The sequence below is a fragment of the Sapajus apella genome, unplaced genomic scaffold, assembly GCF_009761245.1.
Source record: "Sapajus apella isolate SASKATOON/1434 unplaced genomic scaffold, GSC_monkey_1.0 scaffold56, whole genome shotgun sequence".
In the NCBI taxonomy this organism is placed as follows: domain Eukaryota; kingdom Metazoa; phylum Chordata; class Mammalia; order Primates; family Cebidae; genus Sapajus; species Sapajus apella.
The window spans coordinates 4,160,425-4,181,548 of record NW_022436996.1 but is presented as its reverse complement, the minus strand read 5'-3'; the positions used below and the strand labels follow the sequence as shown (position 1 = coordinate 4,181,548).

Here is a 21,124-nt window from a genome sequence, read left to right as displayed (position 1 = left end):
AGGAGGGTGTGTCCAGCCTGCCTCTGATGGGGCAGAGAAGCAGGAGGCGCAGAGAAAATCACCAAAGTAGAAGTGGCCGGGAATTGCTTTAATGGCAAAAGGAGAAATCTTAGTCACGCTAGGCCTGTGTCATGGCTGCCTGTGACTTCTGGCCATTTGGAAATGGTCCTGCTGCTGGCAGGGTGCCGTGGCTCACGCCTGTAATCCCAACACTTTGGGAGGCCAAGGCGGGGGATCACCTGAGGTCAGGAGTTCGAGCCCAGCCTGGCTAATATGTTGAAACCCCATCACTACTAAAAACACAAAAATTAGCTGGGCATGGTGGCAGGCACCTGTAATCCCAGCTACTTCTGGGGAGGGTGAGGCAGGAGAATTGCTTGAACCCAGGAGGTAGAGGTCGCACTGAGCTGAGATTGAGCCATTGCACTCCAGCCTAGGCAACAAGAGCGAAACTCTGTCTCAAAAATAAAGTAAAATAAAATAAAAGGCTCTGTTGCCGAGGGAAGAGAGAAAGATGAGGTAAATGCGTCTCCTTACCCTCTTCCTCCCCGTGAGCTAGGCGCAGGTCATGTGTCCGTATGATGGGCTATAGATGCAAGGCTTTAGCTGTGGATTCCACAGCCTCCATCAGTAGCCTGCATGCTCCTAATAAAACTGCATCCTGGCCTCCCCCCTGGCCTTGCTTCACCCAGAAAAACAAGGCCGGTGAGGTCCTAAGGAGCCCATTCTGCAGGAGCTCATGTAAGAAGAACTCTCAGAGAAACAACAGCAAGTCGCATTTCCCCAGAGTGTTGTAAAGCCTCCTGCTTCCCCTCAGCCTCACGTCTGTGCTCCCTAAGCTGGCTGTGGATTTCTCTATAGCTGAACTTCTTTGGCAGATGTGGCAGGAGGGTGTGGGGAGACCCCTAGTTACAACTGCAAAGGGGATTTTAAGTCTGTCTCTATTCCCGGCCTCCCTCTGTGTACCTTCTAGAACTCCTCTTGCTCCCCTCTCTACCCACACCCCGTGTCCTTTCTCCCGTGCACTCACCTTGCGCAGACCCGTGGATGTGGATGCCTCCCTCCATCTGCACCGAACCTGAGCTCTGTGGGTGCTCTTCACTGCTGCGCCCTGGGCACTGCACCTGAGGCCTTGGCTGTCATTTGGAAGTGCAGTCTCTCTTCCTTGTTAAAGCACTGCTAGAATACGGAGGGGAGAACTGCGCTTTCCTGGGCTTGGGTCCTTTGTAGAGGCTAAAATGGCACCTGCTGGGCAGCTCTGTGTTCCTGTCGGGAATGACTTTGACTAGATCACTCTCACTCAGTGGATTTGCTAGAGGAGCTTCATCTGATGTCATACTAACGACCTCAAGAATTCATCTTATGCCAGATCTGTTAGGTCCATGATAGCGAGATCTCCACTGCAGACAGTAGAAAGTGGGAATGAGAGGAGGTGGTCACACGCTTTCCTCCTAAAGGCAGGAGCCAGGTGTCACTCATCATCTTTTCTCACCCCAGCAGTAGGAACTCAGCACACACCCAACCTCACTTTGGGGGAGGCTGGGAAAGGTCTTCATCCTGGGAGGCCGTGAGCCCACCTACAAGCCGTTAGTTCTTTTACTAAAAAGAGAAGGGACTGTGGATGGATTGGGGGACAACGAGCAGGTTCTGCCATTCCACCTGCCAAAGAGCCTTCTCTAATTTCTTCCAGCAAGAGAGAGATCTGCGTTTCCAGACCCCACAGTTCTTTCTGGTTTCTGCCTTGCCCACTTCCCCGAGTTGCAAGTTGCAGATCTCCTCCTGTTTACTGCATCACAAACTTCTAAGTTTGTCTCTACCTTACTATGCCATAGGGAATTGTGTGTATTAATTTCCCTGAACCTCCAATTCCTCAGTTGTAAAGGGGACTTAATATAAGCTTGTAGGTGCATCACATTCTCCCCAGAAGAACTCACTCCTAAGAAAGCAGCACCAAACCATTCATGAGAGACCCAGCCCCATCACCCAGAGAGACCCAGCCCCATCACCCAGAGAGACCCAGCCCCATCACCCAGAGAGACCCAGACCCATCACCCAGAGAGACCCAGACCCCTCACCCAGACCCCTCCCGCTAGTCTCCACCTCCCAGCGTGTCCACACTGGGGATCAGACTTCAGCAAGAGCTTTGGTGGGGACAGACAGACCACTCCCAAACCACAGCACACACACGAGTAAGGTCATTCTGCATTATGTCGCTTAGCACACATCCTCCAGGCTTATCCGTTATGTTGTGAATGCTAGGATTTCCTCTTTTCTGGTACTCATTGTTAACCAGAATGTACACCAAAGTCAGCTGAAGAGGTTTTGCAGAAAAGGAGCCTGTACCCTCCTCACTGCCCCAACAATTACCAATTCTCCTGCCTGCAGTGCGGCCCCAGTGCCTGTGTCAGCAGCACACGCATGTGCCCCGCCTCCCAGTGGGCTCTCCTGCAAACCACCCGAAACCTCACTGGGCAAATGAGACATAATCACGGCAGCCGCCTCTTCATCTGGATCTGTCAAACAACCTGGAAAATGGAAAGATTCCTCTTCATTGTTGCATTGGACTTTATCGCCTTGAGCTCAAAGGGATTTTTTCCCACTGGATTTGGCCTTAATGCTATTTGACAGGAATGAATAACACTCCAAATGTTATTCATTCTTCAAAGTACAGTAACAAGAAATGAAAAAAAAATAAAATAAAAAAACAGCCCAGATCCTACCTTGGGCTGAAGCTGTGGATACGTTTGGAATCTTCAAGAGAGAGGCAGCCATTGACCTCCCATGGTCCCCAGATGAATCTTCCTTTTCGGATGCTAAAATAGCCCCCCAGCAGGTCGGGGAAGGTGAAGAAAAGATGTATTCTCTAGTTTTCCAGAGTTAATTGTCCTTGCTCAGAAAGCAGAGTGATTCATTTTGTTCCAAGGGAGGTGTCCGTGCAATTATTTTGTTAATGAAATAGATTTTCTTCTTCTGCAAAACTCTGTTTCTGAACTACATTTGGTGCATGGCATTTAAACCAACTGCCTCATTAAGCTGGAATCCTGCAGAAAAATGTTTGCAGAATAGGGGCATTTGGAATTAATGCTAAAATGTCAAGGTTTCTTCTGCCCGGCCCTTTACCCTTAGTTTCCTATATTTCATTATCTCTTTAATGAGCAACTAATGTGCAGGAAAATAAAAATGGCAAGGACTGATGTGTTCAGGGGCACTTAGGGAAAAGAAACTAAAGCTGCCCTATTTTTCTATGGCTGGCATTTTGGCTTGGCACCGTTTATTTGCTTGTGCCACCATCTCAATGTCGGATGGCATTGAGAGGCACTACCTTTGCCGTCACACACACCAGGGACCTGTTGTTTCTGATAATCTTTATGTTCCCTTTTTTTTTTTTTTTGAGACAGAGTCTCACTCTGTCACCCAGGCTGGAGTGCAGTGGCCCAATTCTCAGCTCACTGCAACCTCTGCCTCCCGGGTTCAAATGGTGACTCTCCTGCCTCAGCCTCCTGAATAGCTGAGATTACAGGCATATATTTTTGGTAGAGATGAGGTTTCATCATGTTGGCGAGGATGGTCTCGAACTCCTGACCTCAAGTGATCTGCCCCCAGCCTCCCAAAGTGCTGGGATTACAGGCCTGTCTGTAAGTTCCCTTCTGGCCATTACATTTTGTCATGTGTAGTGATGGTTTTGTTCTACCTCCTAGTTCTCTAAAGAGTGAATTGAGCTTCATGGAAACACTGTGGCATTTGCTGATGAGATGGATGGCAACAGAGCATTCTCAGCCCAGCCTCGGGGCCAGCCTTCACCCACGTGTTTTTCAGTCTCTTGTCCCAACAAGCATGACCCAGCCTGGCCCATGCTGCTCAGAACCAAGCACCAGCGTTTCCTTTAGGTCAGACAGTGAGTCCAGAAATGAGATGCAAACACCCTGGATGGAAATGAGAAGTGGCCCTTGCCCCTCTTGCCTGGTCGCCTCTCATGGAACCTATGGGGTAGGAATGAACGTGACCTGATGTTGCATGTGGCTGATGGTTCGTCATCCTTCTGGTTTCAGAAGATTGCTTTGGGTTCAAAGAAAAGAAATAGATGAGTTGTCTCATCAGGGATTTTGTTATGGTTGGTTGTGACCAAAGCTGCTTCATTTTTAAAGCCCTGGTTGCAGCCAGCCGTTTTCTGTTTTGGATTTTCCTGAGCTGGCTGTGAGCTAATGAAGCCACTGCAGAACTCCTCTGCTGATTTCTTCAGGCGCTTCGCCTTCCGCCTCTGCCCTGAGAATTCTGCTCACTCCCAGGGACTCTACTCGGGCCCCATTGGCCCCTTTCTTCACTGCAGCAGACGTGATTGAGCACAATCACCCACAAATTGCGTTGCAAATGGTGCCTATTTTTTCCAGCAGACCATCTGCTGGAGTCGATTACTCACCATTCCAAGCGAGCAGCCAGGGCAGATCCGGTGACTCTGCGTAAAGTCACTTCTGAGTCACCTCATCCCAAACTCGCACCTGAGCGTCCACCTGCTGGCTGCCAAAGCGACTGGAAAATTACAGACCCTGGCAGTCTGGCATGCTTCCTTCATCTTCTCCTCCCTGACCTCCGCAGGCGTCTGAGCCTCTGTCTGCACCGGCCAAGCTTCTAAGGCCATGAGACAGTCGCAGAGGGGAAGGGGACCCTAGAGGCGGTTTCTGTGCCCCTAGCTTTGCAGATTGGGACTCAAGAACACACAGCAGGACTGGGGCTCGAGCCCAGCACACCAGGGCTCCTGAATTCATTTGTCACTGAGCACTGTTCTCCATACTCTGGGATGTACCAGGAAACAGGAGGTCAGACCCACCGTGGGCTTCGTATTTCAGGAGACTCCACTGAGTTGTGCTGGAGTCTCCGGCAGACGGGACACTACCTTCGGTGGCAGGCTCTCTGACAAGGAGAGGAAGACTCGCGTGACGGGAGAGTGAGGCTCACGGAGGAGCAGCGTTCCCATCAGCGCCACGCCAGGTGCCACAGACACCTGGGCAGGGAGGGGAGGGGCAGGCAGGCACACCGCACCCTCAGAGCCTGGCTCCACCTCCCACCCCAGGAGGGGCATGGGCAGCATGCTGCCTCAGGCCTCTGGACTTGGCTGTGAAATGCCCCCGTGGGTGACACTGAGCCCCGCTTCATGAACCCTCCCCCAGGCCAGCCGGTCTCCTCCTGCTGTGTCCCCACAGGGCCCGGGAGGCTGCCGATGTCAGCTGCCTCTTCCCTGCCTGGGATCGTGCCCTCCTGTGGGCAGTCAGCCCTCGGCTTCCTTCCAATTTCCTTTGTTCTGCTGCATTAGTTGCACCCATTTTGGTTTTTTTCAAAGTGTTTTCAGGCTCCTTCATCACCTTTCTACACTATAGGTACACAGCGGGTTTATGGTACACACCTAATAACCGATTGAATGGGACTCATAAATTATATTAATCATTATTTTAGAAACAAATCTAGAGGGAACTGGTTTATACACTATATACACCCTGAGCAAGAGAGGACCCCTTGACCTAAGAGCTGTTAGCAATGAAATGGGTTCTCTGACTGGTTACACTCAGGAAGTGTCTTCTCCAACGTGTTGAAAAAAATGCTGTAGAATTTTCCCATCTGGAAAAGATATCACACCCTGCAAAACTCTTCTGTCGTGAAAACTCTAACCAGGACACTATGGGCCAGGAAAGAGTAATGGGTGTTTCTGGTTGAAGCCCAAGAGAAACACTCTTTCCATTTCAATCCTTCTGAAAATGGCTTCGTTTAGGTTTTCTGCCACATGCAGTGACCTTGTACCCTTCTTGTAAGAAGCCATGCGTAATGAGCATGCGCCCTTCATGTACAGCAAGGGGCATGCTCGGTCTTTGGTGCATTCTCTGATAAGGGAGCTCTGTGTGTGCATGAATTCCTGACCTGCTTTCAGGGGACTCAGCCTCTGCCAGAGCTCACGTTCTCACTTGGTTCTGTCTGCGTGGGACGTGCTTCCATATGACTTGACTTTCTCCAGTGCTGTTTTTCAAATCATATTAAAATAATCAATAATAGTACAATCATGGTTCAGTTGGACCCATGGTACTCAATGTGTGCAAAGGAAAAGGTTTCCAGGTGATCAGCATCTGTCTGGTTGAGCTTTCCTTAATGGGGTTTTCCCATGCTGGAGTTAGTCATCCGCATCAGTTGTTTCTTGAGCTCCCGTGGAATGGAAGCATGTGCAGGACACAGAGAAGGTTCCTCAAAAGTCGTAGCAGATAAGGGGTTCTGCAGGGACTTATTTCTCTCCTGGCTGTCTCACGTTCCTGCCTGTGCAGCTCCAATTTCCACTCCACTTGTTGCTATTCACATTTCTCTACTCTGCTTTCCCTTAGAGGAGATTTTGAAGACACACATCGCACACTGGTGGTCTCCGGATGGCACGAGACTCGCCTACGCCACCATCAACGATTCCCGCGTCCCCCTCATGGAGCTCCCGACCTACACCGGCTCCATCTACCCCACTGTGAAGCCCTACCACTATCCCAAGGTAGGCAAAGGGACACCGCACAGCAAGTTCTTTAAATTATTCATGAGCTCCCCGACCCTGCTCACCCAGTGTGCGGATGTGATCATCAGATGTGTGTGTGAGCAAAGCCATTAACTCAAGAAAGATTAATCATGTCTCTTACATTGCATTACATTTCCACCTCTGTTGAGCTGAGTTGTTGGCAGGTTTACTTCTTTAAGATAATCTAACTACTGTTTGTCACCTGACTGAGCTTCATTGAACCAAAATACATAGGGTTCCTCCCCTCCCCACTCCCCAGTGATGAAAGCGCACCTGCCCTCTCTCACAGGTCTTATTTCTATTTTGTACTTGGCCTCTGGGGAAGCAGGGGCAGAAAGACTTCCATCTGACCCTGGTCCCCTGGGTCTGGGCTTGGCCTCTGGGGAATCGGGGGCAGATTTCCATCTGCCCCTGGTCCCCTGGGTCTGGGCAATGCTGTTTTGCATATGGTCACTGCTATGGGCTAAATGTTTATGTCCTTGCCAAATTCATACTTTAAAATCCTAACCCCAAGGTGATGGCATCAGGAGGGAGATCACTGGGAGGTGACGGGACGTGGAGAGCAGAGCCTTCATGATAGGGATTTGTGCCTTTACGTATTTGTCAGTTTTCATGCTGCTTATTAAGTCATACCCAAAACTGGGCAATTTACGAAATAAAGGTTTATTGGACTTACAGTTCCACGTGGCTGAGGAGGCCTCACAATCCTGTTGGAAGGTGAAAGGCACGTCTTACATGGTGGCAGACAAGAGGAGGAAGCTTGTGCTGGGAAACTCCCCTTTTCAATGCCAGCAGATCTCATGAGACTCATTCACTATCAGGAGAACAGCATGAGAAAGACCTGCCCCCACGATTCAATTATTTCCTACTGGGTTCCTCCCACAACATGTGGGAATTCAAGATGAGATTTGCATGGAGACACAGCCAAACCATATCACCTTATAAAAGAGACCCCAGAGACCCCTCCCTGTTTCCACCATGTGACGATACAGCAAGAAGGCATGCTCTGTGAACCAGAAATTGGGCCCTTGCCAGACACTGAATTAGCCAGTACCTTGACCTTGGACTTCCGGTCCCCAGAACTGTGAGCGATGCATTGCCATTGTCTGTGAGCCACTCAGTTTACGGTATTTTCTTATAGCAGCCTAGAGGGACCAAGACAGTCATGTTCTGACCCAATGAGCTGGTAGAACAGCAAGTTTCCAATGGCTAGGAGGGAATATTGGGGGGAGCAGGGACATTCAAATCTCGCTTTGTTATAAAATCAAAGCATCCCAGTGTGAGTGGAGGGTCTGATGCTAAAACCTCCACAGCTGCTCAGCTGGAGAGAAGCTGGTGCCCGAGTGTGGACACAGCTCCCATGGACATGCAGGGTCTGCTATGCTGCCTTCTGGCTTCGCTAGACTTCTCCATCACCCCTGGGCTGGATGGAGGTGAGCAGTTCCCTGCCTGCATCCTGCCTGGTGACTGGAGGCTCACTTCCTGCCATGGGCTGCCGCTGCCAGGGGGCATTTGAACCTCAGCATCCTAGCCCACCTGAGAGCTCTGAGAGCTGATGGTATGTGCCTGCTCTGCCATAATCACCCCCACAGACCTGCTAGCTTACAGTTTGCAGCAAGAGGAGTGATAACTTATAAGGCAGATCCATGAGGCCAGCGAGGTTCCCAGAGTCACAGCCTAGAGGAAGGAAACCCCTGGTGTCTTAGTGAGCTCCAGCTGCCACACAAAATACCACAGACCCAGGTGGCTTAAACAGCAGGAATTTCTTTCCCACAGTTGTGGAGGCTGGAAGCCCAGGATCAGGGTCCCAGCCGAGTTGGTTCCTGGTGAGGGCTCTTTGTGGCTTGCAGACAGCCACCTTCTCGCTGGGTCTTCACAGGGAAGGGCAGGAGAGGGCTCTGGTGTCTCTTCCTCACCTTTCATGGACACGGATCTCATCATAGGTGGCTACCCTCATGACTTTGTCTAACCTCAATAACCTCCCAAAGGCCTTACTTCCAAATAGCATCTCACTGAGGGTTAGGGCTGTACCGTATGAATCAAGGGACATGTTTGGTCCGTACACTTGGTAGCATAGACTCCGTTCAGCAGCTCTTTGATCAGCATGGCCAACATCCAAGGGGGCCTCAGAAGGAAGGAGCATGAGGCCACTGTGGCCTTCCTCTGCCTTTTCTGATTCCGAGAGCATCTGGATGTTAACATGGCATGGATTTGCCTTTGACACAGTTCTTTCATTCCTTTTTCAGCTCACCTTGATTGGTCTTAATCTGTAGCACATGGGAGGGTCCAGGATTTTAGTTGGAAGCATAGTTAAATACAGTGTACTGGACTGATGCCAGTTCCTTCTAACCCTCCTACATTTCGTACAAGCTGTCCGCAGCCGCCCGCCCCCTCAGAAGAGCTGGTGGCTCTCTGACCTTCATCCTACCTGGAGATGAATGGTTCCCATGATTATCTTTCTATGGGAGTTTCCCCGATCTAGGAGTGATAACCTGGAATCCAGTAGGACACCCTTGACTTTCCAGTGAATTCTCAGACAGGTACTCTGAAGCTGGGATTATGAAATCCCAGATTACTCAAGATTTGGGGTTTCATATTTTGATAGAAAATCAGCATATTCTGGCTGACAGAATTCAGAGTCTCCTTGCCCCATTCCTACCCACTCATCGATCAGAGGCATGAATGGGCAAGCCAGCCTGACATGCCCTGTCATGGGGCTGATAGCCTCTGTCAATCCGAGCATCTTCTGCAGGGTAGAAGTGAGAGCATCAGACAAGACCCTGAAGTCCTGCTGATGAGGAAACCCCACATCTCTCCCCAGCCCATACTTTGCCCCAGAGAGGGCGGAGCAGGGAAGCAACAGAGTGCCCCACTTCCTTTTTGAAAGACTTAATCCTTCCCCACGCTGAGCATGGCCACCGCTCCTCAATGTCCATCACTTGCTCACCTACAACTTCTACCCTTCCTGGCATCCAGTCCGTCTTCTCTCCCCCACTCCTCATCTAGTCTTCTCTCTTAAGCAAGGTGCTCAGTACTCACCTGGCATTGCCAAACCGGGAAGCTGGGTGGAACGGGAAGTGAGTGGGATTCTAGAAGAGCAGCAATCAGCCCACTTAGCCCTTTGTCCTTTTGAAAACCCTACACGTGAGCCATCTGTTCTCCACATTAATTCTGCTCCTTAATATGGAGCTCCCGTGTCCTGGAGTCCCACCTGGGAATCTCCCAAAAGGAAAGCCTTTGCAGAGCTGAGGTGTGGTCTTGCAAGAGGCTGCTTGTTCATGTCTCTGCCCCTTTTTAATTCCCAGGCTGGAAGTGAGAACCCCAGCATTTCCCTACACGTTATTGGCTTAAACGGACCCACCCATGATCTGGAGATGATGCCACCTGATGATCCACGGATGAGGTTTGCTTCCTTCTATTACGTTATTTTAAAAAACCAAGATGAACGTTCAATGTATATGGTCTCTTCTGGATCAGATTTATCTTACAAATTTAAACATCCAAGAAAAAGGTACCTTTTCTAAAGATTTCCTCACTGCTTTATGATCCTGTTTTCTGGGAAAAGAATACCATTCACCAAGTACTATTATTTCTTACCTTAGGTCAGGTGCAGGATAGGTCAGCTGCAGGTCATCCTCCCAGGAGCTGGGCTCCAGACACGCCTTAGGGGGACACCAGAGAAAATGATGTGGTCTTCCCAAGAAAATCCATGGAGTCCGACCTTCCATAGATGGTGCTGTTTTTAGAGCATATTTTAGAGCATGGAGCAACTTTCCCGTGGCAAATCCTATTCTAATAAAGCCACATCTCCAAGCTGGTGAGGCCACAACCATGGGGAGGTATTAACAATGCTACTGACTTATTATTATTAACATCTGGTTGTGGTTGGCTTTTTCTAAGTCAGAACAACTGATTTAGGATCTAAGTGAAGTGGTCTGAATATCAGTTTGGTATTGTCCCAAAATTCAAGCAATCTGGGGACTGATTATACTTCCAGAGTCCTGCTATACCCACATCAGCCTTCTCTCCGTGAAGAATATTGATGGGAGATTCAGAAAGAGGAGGGCATTGTAGTGGTGCAGGAACCCCTCATGTATAGATTCTGAAATTCCATAAATGTCGTGATTTAAGCCGAGCATAACTGATTCGGAGGCTCAGCAAAGACCCGACCCATATTTTGCCATATCTCTAGCCTGGGCCTTTATTATTCCATTCGAAGCTCCATATTACTAGTAGCTTCTGCCAGCTTCCAGAAGGGCAGGAATCGAGGCCTCAGGTCTAGCCCGGGGATGGTGCTCCAGCACCTGATGACTCTGGATGTCTCTGAATGATGTACTTGTCTCCTGCAGTGGCTCCACTGCCACCTTTGCCCAGGGCCTCCAGAATTCTACTGTGATTACTTCCTCTGTCTTTCTTCAGTGAAAGTTAAAATGCCTTAGGATCCCCAGGCTGATGGACCAAGCCCAGAAGTCCAGTGGTCTAGGAAGGGTGAGGCAATGCCTGTCCCTTCCAGACCTGCATGGGTCTTCTCCCCAACGCGGGAGGGCCTGAGTCTCCAGAGGGTTAATGAGCCCGGCCCCCAGCAGCAGGTCCCAGGGACAAGCAGTCACTGGAGCGTCAGCCCACAGCATGTGCTGGTTGGGAGAGCTGAATCGAGTTGGCTGCTGATGTTTTTGCTGAGATGTTTAAAAGCTCAGATGATTGCTTTGGCTTTTGTCCTGAAGTTCCGTATATTTTACTGTTTTCCATTCGGCCCCATCCCTGCCAAGCCTCCTGGGGCCTGGTCCAGCAAACTCACTCAATTAATATGGAAAGTCACCTGGAAAATTTCAGCCATCTGTTTGAGTTAATTGAAAATCTCGTTTAGTCAATTTGGTGATGCTGTTTCCACAGGCTTGATTAGCTTCAAGGACAATGAAAAATTAGCCTCAGCCAAGACTTGAAGTCTGGATGCTGGGCTTTAGGTTTTCCGCCTGTTCTCTCAACGCAATAATGCATTTTATATGCAATATGAATTTGTAGCATGTAAATGTCACACCTTCTCATGCTGCTTCTCTATCACACGTCTTTGAGAATTTTAAAGAGTCTGCACAGATATATCAGAAATCCCAGACTCAATGTAGAGCAGGTGTTTAGTATTTGCTGGCCATTGGCCTGAGCACTGGAAATTTGGTGGCAAATGAAACATGGCGTTCGCAGTGTGGAGGGGAACCTGGGTCCTGAAGAAGTCGTTGCTAGCAAGTAAATCCCTGCGGGTGCGAGAAGGGCTGTGGGGGCGTGTGGAAGAGGAGGTCACCTGGTCTGGAGGGTAGCCGCGTCACGGCTGAGGTCAGAGTTTCTGCACCTCCATGCCAGTGACATTTGGGGCCCAGCAATTCTGTGCTGTGGGGGGCAGTCCTGTGCACCGTGGAGCGTTAGGAAGCATCCCTGGCCTTGCCCCTTAGATGCTGTAATATCTGCCTTCCTCCCTCCAGTTGTGACCGTCACAAATGTCTCCAGCCATTGCCCAGTGTCCTCAGATGGAGGATTGCTGGCTTCAAATGAAGGTTCTCTAGCCAACCGCCTGGGTTTGAAATCTGGCTCTGCAAACTCTGTCAAGTTACTCAACCTCCCTGCTTCAGTTTCGTCATCTGTAAAATGAAGATAATGTTAATAACAAACATGTTTACTTTCATGGACAGTTGTGAAAATTAGATAAGGCACGGACAGTAGGGCTGGCTCATCCGATTGTTCCGTCTTGTGGCTGTAAATACCCATTGTATGTGGACAGCTCTCTCCTGTGTACCTCAACCTGGCCTGGGCCAGGACTCCCGGTTCGGAATGCCAGCCACCCAACCAGCATCTTTGCTGGGCGTGGTCACCATATAACTTTTAAATGGTCAAATTGTGATTCTCAAAGTCAATCAACAGGTGTCCAAGATTTTATTTAACTCATTAATTAATAAGAGAGCCAGTGAGCTGTAGAAACAGGCCACAGAAGCGTCCACAAGCTAGTCGTATAGAGGCAATTGAACAAGGACATGCTAGGGTGAGTCTGCTGGGTTACCTAGCCATCCAGGAGGGAAGACACCCACCCCAGCAGGGTTGAAACTTCCCCTGCAGTTGGAAATCGAGCCCAGCGTGACCCTGGAGGAGTCAGCAATCCCGTCTGCCTCTTTACGACCTTCAGATCCACCTGCTGACACTGTCTACACAGCACCTCAGGCCGAGCCCAGTCAAAGCCCAGCCCCTGCTCTCCTTGTCTACACCTGCTCCCTGCAGTGTCCCCATTGTGGTCCAGGGCCACTCTACCTTCCAGGGGCCCAGGCCTCCTGTACGGGAACCCTCCTTGGCAGGTGCCTGGCATCAGCCTGCATCCCCCACCGCTCCCCACTCCTCCCTGGCCTGGCCCATCAGCACTGCCCACTCCTGACCCACCCACTGCTGACCCCACACAGCAATCAGAGTAACCCTTTAAATGACATCAGGCCACGGACCTGCTGCTCCTAGACATCTAATGGCTACTATTCTCTCCAAATAAAGGCCAGACTTCCTGCAATGGCCTCAGAAGCCCTCATGATTGTTAGATAGATAGATAGATGATAGATAGATAGATACAGCTAGTACTCGACTTACGACCACGATTGGTTCCGACAGACCGGTCGTAACACGATTTGGTCGTAAGTTGAGTAGGCTATATGTACAGTACTGTGAAATGATGTTATAAAAATCTTTGTCATATTTTATCATAATTTTCTTTATTGTTATATATCATAATTTTCTTTGTTCATTTTATGCCATTTGTATCATCTCTACACCATTTTGTTTCTTATTTTTACATTTGTCAAGTTTAAGTAAAACACTGCATTACCAGTAAAACTGGTTTAATATTTGCAAAACATACAAAATTACAAAATACAGGTGCATACAAAAATACAAAATACAAGTGTAAAAAATACCATAGGAAACATTTTCCCAATTGCAAAACATATCAAAATATATAAACATGTACAAAACATTTCATTGGCCGCTGGAGCAGTCGTGGCTAGCGATTGTGGTCATAAAGTCGAATGGTTGTAAGTTGCATAGGTCGTAAGTTGATCAATACCTGTAGATAGATTGATAGATAGACAGACAGATAGATAGATAGACAGACAGCCAGACAGGCCACGCACCCTTTCTAGCCCCCCTGACATTGGCTGGGTCACCCCCGTACGAGGGTCTGCACAGAGGCTCCCCTCTGCCCGGAGGTCCTGATGAAATACGTGGCTCCCACGGGGATTTCCCTGATAAACACATTTCACGCGGCAGCCCCAACCCAGCTGTCCCTGCTTTCATTTGCCTCCTTCGACTCCTCCCAGTGGGATTTTTAGATACTTTTTAAATGGTTTCATTTTCGTATTCCCACCTGGCTCCTAGAACAGGAAGTTGTTGAGGCAGGGATGTTAGTTCCTGTGGGGCGCGGCCCTGGCTCCAGTTCTGCAGGAGGGCTCTGGAAACCTTGGCTGGATGAATGCATTGACTTCAAAATCTTATTTCCATGGGACTCTTGAAGATTGCAATGTCTTCAGTTGTGCTGGTACCTTTCTAAGAACCAACACTTTTTAGTTATTTAGCCATGGATGACTGTGCCCTCTCAAGCACAGGATGCTAGAGGAACTAGCTAAAACTAAGACACTTCATCTGAGGAGGGACACAAAAGGAGCGAGCCCTAAGCCATGCCCCTGAGCACCTCGGAAGGGAGAGATGCCGAGGTTTCTGGAAGCCTGCAGCTTATTTCAGCAGGCTAGCTCAGGAACCAAGAGGAAGGGAGAAGGCATTCCATGTGTCTGCTATCTGACCTTTATGCCACCCATTTCCAGTTTTTTTTTTTAGTTTGCTTGTTAACCAGATTGACCTCTCCGATGGTTCTCAGATGCAGGGAAAGTGAAGTCCGCACTTTCAAATCTTTGCATTGGCAAACACTCATCATCCATGTGGTGTGTGTGGTGTGAGGCCCTTGGGTGATTAAGACTTGTGGCCTCTCCCAACAGGAGCTCACGTTCCAAGAGGCCTGGACAGCTTGTGGCCAGGAGCTGCAAGGAAGTGTGGCAGGAGCTGCACTAGGAGCAGAGGTGCCCATTGTGGGGTGAGTGGGAAGTGTTCAGGATGGTTTTGCAGCCCTCACAAGGATCCGGGCCAAAATTGGAGGCCCACTCGGGAAACGGCTTTGTTAGAGACAAGAGTGGCGGGCCCAGAGTAGAGCTGAGCCCTCCTCGGGCTAACGCAGGGACCCAGGCCTTGTTCAGCTGAACCTGTCCGGGAAAGAATAAACACAGTCTATCCTGTGGATGGAAACAGTTGAATGGGCATCGCTGTGCTCCACCTGTCCCGTGGTTTCTGTGCATTCACACGGAAACCCAGCTGCAATGATAAAACAGATGCGCTTGGTTTCTGTCAGTTTCCTCTGGCCTTTCCCAAGCAGTCGAGCTGCGTGTTGAATTGAGATGCGGCAGATAGCCGGCACTATCATTCTGAAGACATGCTGCCTTGTGCTGATACACGCTGTTATTTGCCTCCAAAGATCCTGTTCGGATGCAGCACAGCTGCTCTTTTCCTGAGTGCCTGGCAACCAGAGGTGGTAAAGGGCTCCCAGAACCTGAGACACGAACCAACAGTGTCCCTGGCGCACCTGCACCCAGGTGTGGGGGCTCACTCCTCCACCACCCACTTCCGCAGCCCACGGAAGGCTCAGGGGCCTCTCACTTTCATCTTCTTTTCTTCCGTGTATTTGTTTTGATCCCCAGCACCAAGGATTTAGAAGTTGTGCAGCTCCTGGCACAGGAGCGTGGTTAGGCCATGCAAGTCTCTCTCGTTTTATTGATTTGCTCCTTTCCAATTCTAGGCCCTACTCCCACACCCTGGCCACCTCATCGGCACCGATTCAGAATGTTTAAAGGACACTTGTTCCTCTGTGTTTTTGTAAAGCTTGGGTATGTGCATGCCTCCTTTACATAAACGGCATGTGATAGAGATCTAGGTAATTTATAGGATAGAAACAGATAGAGCTCCAGACACAGATATCTGTTTCCTCCTGTTTTCCTCTGAGGCCCATGTGAAGACCTAGCATACCCATGTGTGTTTGTCCAGCCCACGGCTTCCAACTGCACACAGTGATGCCAGATGCCACCAACTCCCAGCAGCCTACTCACGGCCTCCTCTGCCTCCAGGCTTCTCCCCAACATGCACTGCTCACAACACCTCCATGCTGACCCAAATGTGAAACTCAACCTTCTCTCTTTCCAATTTATACAAAATGTGGTATGTGCACTAGTCTTGGGAAAGCGGAGGGTCATCAGATCCATGGAAACATCATGGAGTATATGTTCTCCTACCTAATGGCTTGAACACCCACCAAATCACCACCATCATCACTTCCGCCACTTTCCTAACCTTCACCACCTGTACAACCTCCACCACAGCCATCACCTCCACAACCTCTACGACTTCCAACACCACCACCTTCACCACCTGTACAACCTCCACCACCGCCATCACCTCCACAACCTCTACAACTTCCAACACAACCACCTTCACCATCAGCTCTACAATCACCACCACCACCTCTATCACCTCCACAACCTCTACGACTTCCAACACCACCACCTTCACCACCTGTACAACCTCCACCACCATCACTACCATAACCTCTACAACTTTCATTACCAGCTCCACCATTACCTCCACAAGCACCACCATCACCACCACTTGCACCATCACCTCCATTGCCTCCACAGCCTCTACCACCCCCATCCCCACCATCACCTCCACCACCATCACGTCCACAACCTCTACCACCACCAGCACCACCACCTCCATCACCTCCACAACCTCTACCACCACCAGCACCACCACCTCCATCACCTCCACAACCTCTACCTCCACCAGCACCACCAGCACCTCCACCTCCACCTCCACCATCACTTCTTCTTCCACCACCACCACTTTCACCCCTCATTTGATTCCTTCGCTCTCCATTCTGAGGGCTCCTCTGCCGCCTTCCCCATCATGAACAGGCTCTCCTGCCTCACATTTTCAATATCAATAACCTGTCACATTTACAATCACCTGACTTGCCCGTGGTTGCACCTTTAATTAGTAGTCAAACCAGGACTTGAACACGAGTCTCCCATCACCAAGGCCATTGCCCAGCATTGTTTAAGAGCTGTCACACCCACTGTATTTCCCTTTGTGCTTGAACTTCCAGGTGGCACAAAACTTGTTTGGAGGGTTGGCTGGCAAAACCCCTGTCCTTCCTGCTTTCCTCCCTCAGGGTGTGGCCCATCTGGATGTTGGAGTTGTTCAGACATCCTCAGGTGATTCCTAAGTGTGGCCAAGACAGAGAACCCTTCTCAGCAGCACAGTTTTCAAATTCCAGATGTGCCCAACCCCCTATCCCACCCCATCCCTAAATCTGCCATCCTAAACATAGTCCTAATCTCTCTTTTGTCTTTAACAACTCTAGGAAGGTATATTGTTTTATCTGAATTTGTCTTCTTCTTTTTTTTTTTTTTTTGGAAGCAGCCTGAGTGTAAATTACAATTGCATAAATGTGCTCTGTTGCCCTCAGCTGTGTCCTATCTCTATTTCCACCTTGTGTGTTAAAGCATCTGGTTACCTAAATACTCAATGTTCTCATCTTGGGGAGCAGGGGTTCGAGGAGATTTGCTGCAGCAGACAGCTTTGTTTACAGCCTTGGGTTTACAGCATCAGACCAACGCAGGGTCTTTGTTATTCACTAGGGTGAGAAGCTATTCCCAGTGACTAGGCTCATGGGGAAGCTGCAGACTGGAGAAATGTCATATCTTTACTGATGCGCCGAGATGGAAGTTTACAAAGTTCCTGTTGATCATGGGATCATTAATAAAAAACGTCCAGTGCTGTAGGAGGCTGGAAATCTGAGTCACGTCTGTCAGAATAATAAGTTTCTGGTGAAAAAAGTATGTTTTACATTGTCCTGGCCTGTAATTGAAAGGGCAGCTGGATTGTTCTGAAGATGCTGTGAATGCGGGGAATGACTGGCTGCTTGGCAGGTTTACAATGAGCAGGAGACATCAGAAAAATAAAATGGGATTCTGCCTTCCCATCCTCATCAATAAAACACCCCTGTTAGCCATATCTTCCAGCTAGCAAAATAGTCTTGACGTTTGAAATTGTCAGTAAAACACTGGACGAGGTTTTCCAAGGCAGTCACTGGGCTGGTAAGCCAGTGCTGGTCACTTACACCCTCCAAGGGTGTAAGCAGCAACTGCAGTTTCTTCCCATGGGCCACAGCTACCAAATTTGGTACATGGATTTCATGGCATCCGCAGGAAGACGGGACTTGGCAAAATTTACCTGGCATCATGTTTTTAAATGTGTTAACATGCATTGAGGCATGAGCAAATGTTGAAGAGACAGGTTGAGTCTATGGGTGGGTAGGTGGATGATGAATAGATGGATGGGTGATAGTTGGGTGGGTGGATGGATGGATAACGAATGGATAGATGGATGATGGATGGGTAGAGGGATAGGTAGATGAATAGGTTAATAGATGGATAATTAACAGACGGGTGGATGAATAGATAGGTGATGGATGGATAATGGATGGATGAATGATGGATAGCTGGATGAATTAATGGAGAGAGGGATGATGGGTGGATGGGTAGATAGATGGGTGTGTGAATAAATCATTGATGGATATATGGATGGCTGAGAGGAATGAAGAGTAGATGGATGGATGGATGGACAGACAGACTGATGGACAAATAGATACATGGGTGCTAAGTATGTGAAACTGAATGTCCTTTCTCCAAAGGACAACATGGCTTTACCCCCGCCACTCCTATTCACTGGATCTCTTCATGTTCAAAGCATTAAATGGTTAAAAAGGGATGCCACAATCTCTAAGGAGTGTTCTCTGTGACACCCTCTCACTTCCTTCTCCCTCATCCTGACAGCTGGCACTGCATTATAGCCAGCCCTTGAGATGGAATGGAAAAGCAGCATGGTCTACTCCTACATGGAAAGTGAAATTGTGGAGACAGACATGGAATAGTAATTTGTCTTCAGTCATCACTTTTCTGTTTTGTAGAGTGCACTCTGCCTGCAGGTGTTTTCCTGCAACTGCATGGCTGACCTGGGAGCATCCTCAAATGTGGAACTGAGCACTTTAATACAGCAGCGCTTGATATTTAGGGTCGTTTCCATTTGCTTGAAGGTGCCCTCTATTAAAGCACATCCTCTTTTAAAATTTCCTCTCTCATAACATTTTTGTGCCCCTCCCTGCTCAATCTATGGGATAAACATTGCTGAAAAACACCAGAGCTAACTGCGCATCCTTTATGTCACGAGATAAACCGGCTTTGTTCTCCTCGCCCTTTACTGCCACACAGCTGTCAGAACATTTGCCAGGATTTGGAACACCAAGAAGTAACAAGCACATTAATCCCTGTGATGGAGACAATGCTCGATTAATATTTTATGGCAAACAAATGGACGAATAAAAAATTCACACGCTTCTCACCAGGAAGAGTCACTGTATTCTGATTTGAAGGCACCTTTGGCTGGGGATTCATGGAAAGTAATACCGTTTTCTCAGCCAGGCTGTACCACTGCACGTGCTACCCGCGTAAGCCATGGCACCCCCACCCTGCGCTGAAGTCAGTGACTTGCCCATCTCTGCCCTTTCAGCACCTGGAACCATGTCTCCCACACGCCAAGCCCTGATGAGATGCGCTTGGATGCATCAGTGCACTGGTAGGCAGATAGAGTGCTTTAGAATAAAGAGAAATTTAGTAGCATTTCTTCCAGGAATCTTTGCTTCCTGTTAATATTTTGCTATCATATTCTTTTTTAAATAGAATTCTGATGATTATTAAAATATGATCATCTATTTTCTGTGATTGTCAAAATGCTTCCGTATCTTTCTTCATCTTGACAATCAGATAGATTCTCGTGTCTTTCAACACCCAGCTCCAGCCTTGTGTTAAAGAAGATTCCCCTTCAAATCCTATTTTCTCCTCTAACTGCTACCAAATTTCTCTTTATTCTAAAGCACTTTACCTGCCTACCAATACATTTATCCATTCAAAGAACATTTAGTAAGGGCAGATATGGAAATGGAGGTCTATAGTTAAATAGCGCCTGGAGTTATTCTCATGTGGTCATCACCGCTGTTAGACAGAGAATCGCTTGTCTCCAGTCAGCAGTTCTCCACTCTCTCCACTTGACTATGCCTTGAAATCACCAGGGGCCTTGTTAAGCCAGGCATTGCATGTCCCCACCCCCCGGGTTTCAGATTCAGTGGGTCTAGGGCAAGGCCTGGGAGTCTGCATTTCTAACCTTCCCAGGCGCTGCTGGTGTAAGAACCACACTGTCAGAACCTGACTTCCCTCATTAGAGACGGGGGTACAGGCTGTTTCTACCACTTGCTTCCTCCCCTAGTGGCATGGACTTGGCCTGACTTTGCCACAAGGGCCTCGAGTCCCCATGGCTGTTCTGCTCTCTCTGGGTGACCTGAGCTCCCTGGGCGAGGGTGACAACACTGCCTGTATGATTGTTGGGAACTCAGGACAGGGGCAGGGTGTTCTCTTGTCTTTGCCAATGCTTCCTTCCAGACAGCAGTGCCTTCTGAGAACAGCCACAGTGATGCCAATGATGTCCATGTATGACACAGGATGTGTCACCCGTGCAGACACCAGCAGGTTTACAGGGAGCGGTGCAGGTCCGCAGGGCCTGGTGCTATTGTGGCTACCTCAGCAGCCGGCAGCCAGGCTCACAACACAGGAGTCTCCTCTCCCTCCACATACTTCCCTGTGTGAGGCATCCACGCCTCCCAGCAGTGGGACCTGTTCTCATGACTGTGCCCTCTGTTGACATTGAATGTTCTCACATTATAATGTTCCTCTAGAGTCTCCGTCTGATCAATGCCTCCCTTTGTCCCTTCAAGAGACAGTCATACTCGGGGCCTGGGAATTTGACAGGCATCTGCAGGTCCCATGCCTTGGGTCAGAACATGCATGAGAAGCATTTCCTTCCCCTTGCTCTTTGTCTTAAGGAGCTCCCTGCCCAGCCAACCCAGGATTGTGAGGAAGAATGGTAAGGACTGGATGGTGTGAGGGAGGAAGCAGGAATCAGAAGGTCACAGGACAGATGGACAAACGTGGCTTTCTTGGAGGCTATCAGGTTGGAGACAGCTCTTCTCTGCCCTATTTTCACCATTTTCTATGGGGCAAAGACACCTGGGGAACTGCACAAGGAAAAGGGAGTTTCAGGCTCCAGCTTGAGCCACTGAGATTTCCCTGCCTGGAGTAGGTTGGTGCAAGGGGTCCTGTGTGCTTCATTGCCTGTGAACCTCATGCCCAATGTGAGGGCACATCCAAGCTTCCACAGCAGCCTCTGGGGAGGGAATTGAGCTACAACTTGCACTGTGAACACGCCATCCTCCTGGAACAAGAGGCCCTTGTAAGGAGAGACACCTAGGACAAGAGTGAGCCAGATCTTGGCCCCAGCTGTGGGGACATTTGCTTAAGGAAAGCCTTACCAAGCTCCCACCCTTCTATAAAATTCTGAGGTCACAGAAACTTCTCC

General features: G+C 49.2%; 1 protein-coding gene across 5 annotated transcripts in view; it reads left to right on the top strand.

Annotated features, from left to right (window-relative positions):
* DPP6 (dipeptidyl peptidase like 6) overlaps positions 1 to 21,124 on the top strand; it is a 1,109,512-nt gene that overhangs the window by 979,510 nt on the left and 108,878 nt on the right. For all 5 annotated transcript variants that reach the window (XM_032245216.1, XM_032245218.1, XM_032245215.1 and 2 more), the window contains 2 exons: positions 6,360 to 6,514; positions 9,841 to 9,938. In XM_032245216.1, coding sequence (XP_032101107.1) covers positions 6,360 to 6,514; positions 9,841 to 9,938 — 253 coding nt within the window. The remainder of the gene's footprint in view (positions 1 to 6,359; positions 6,515 to 9,840; positions 9,939 to 21,124) is intronic.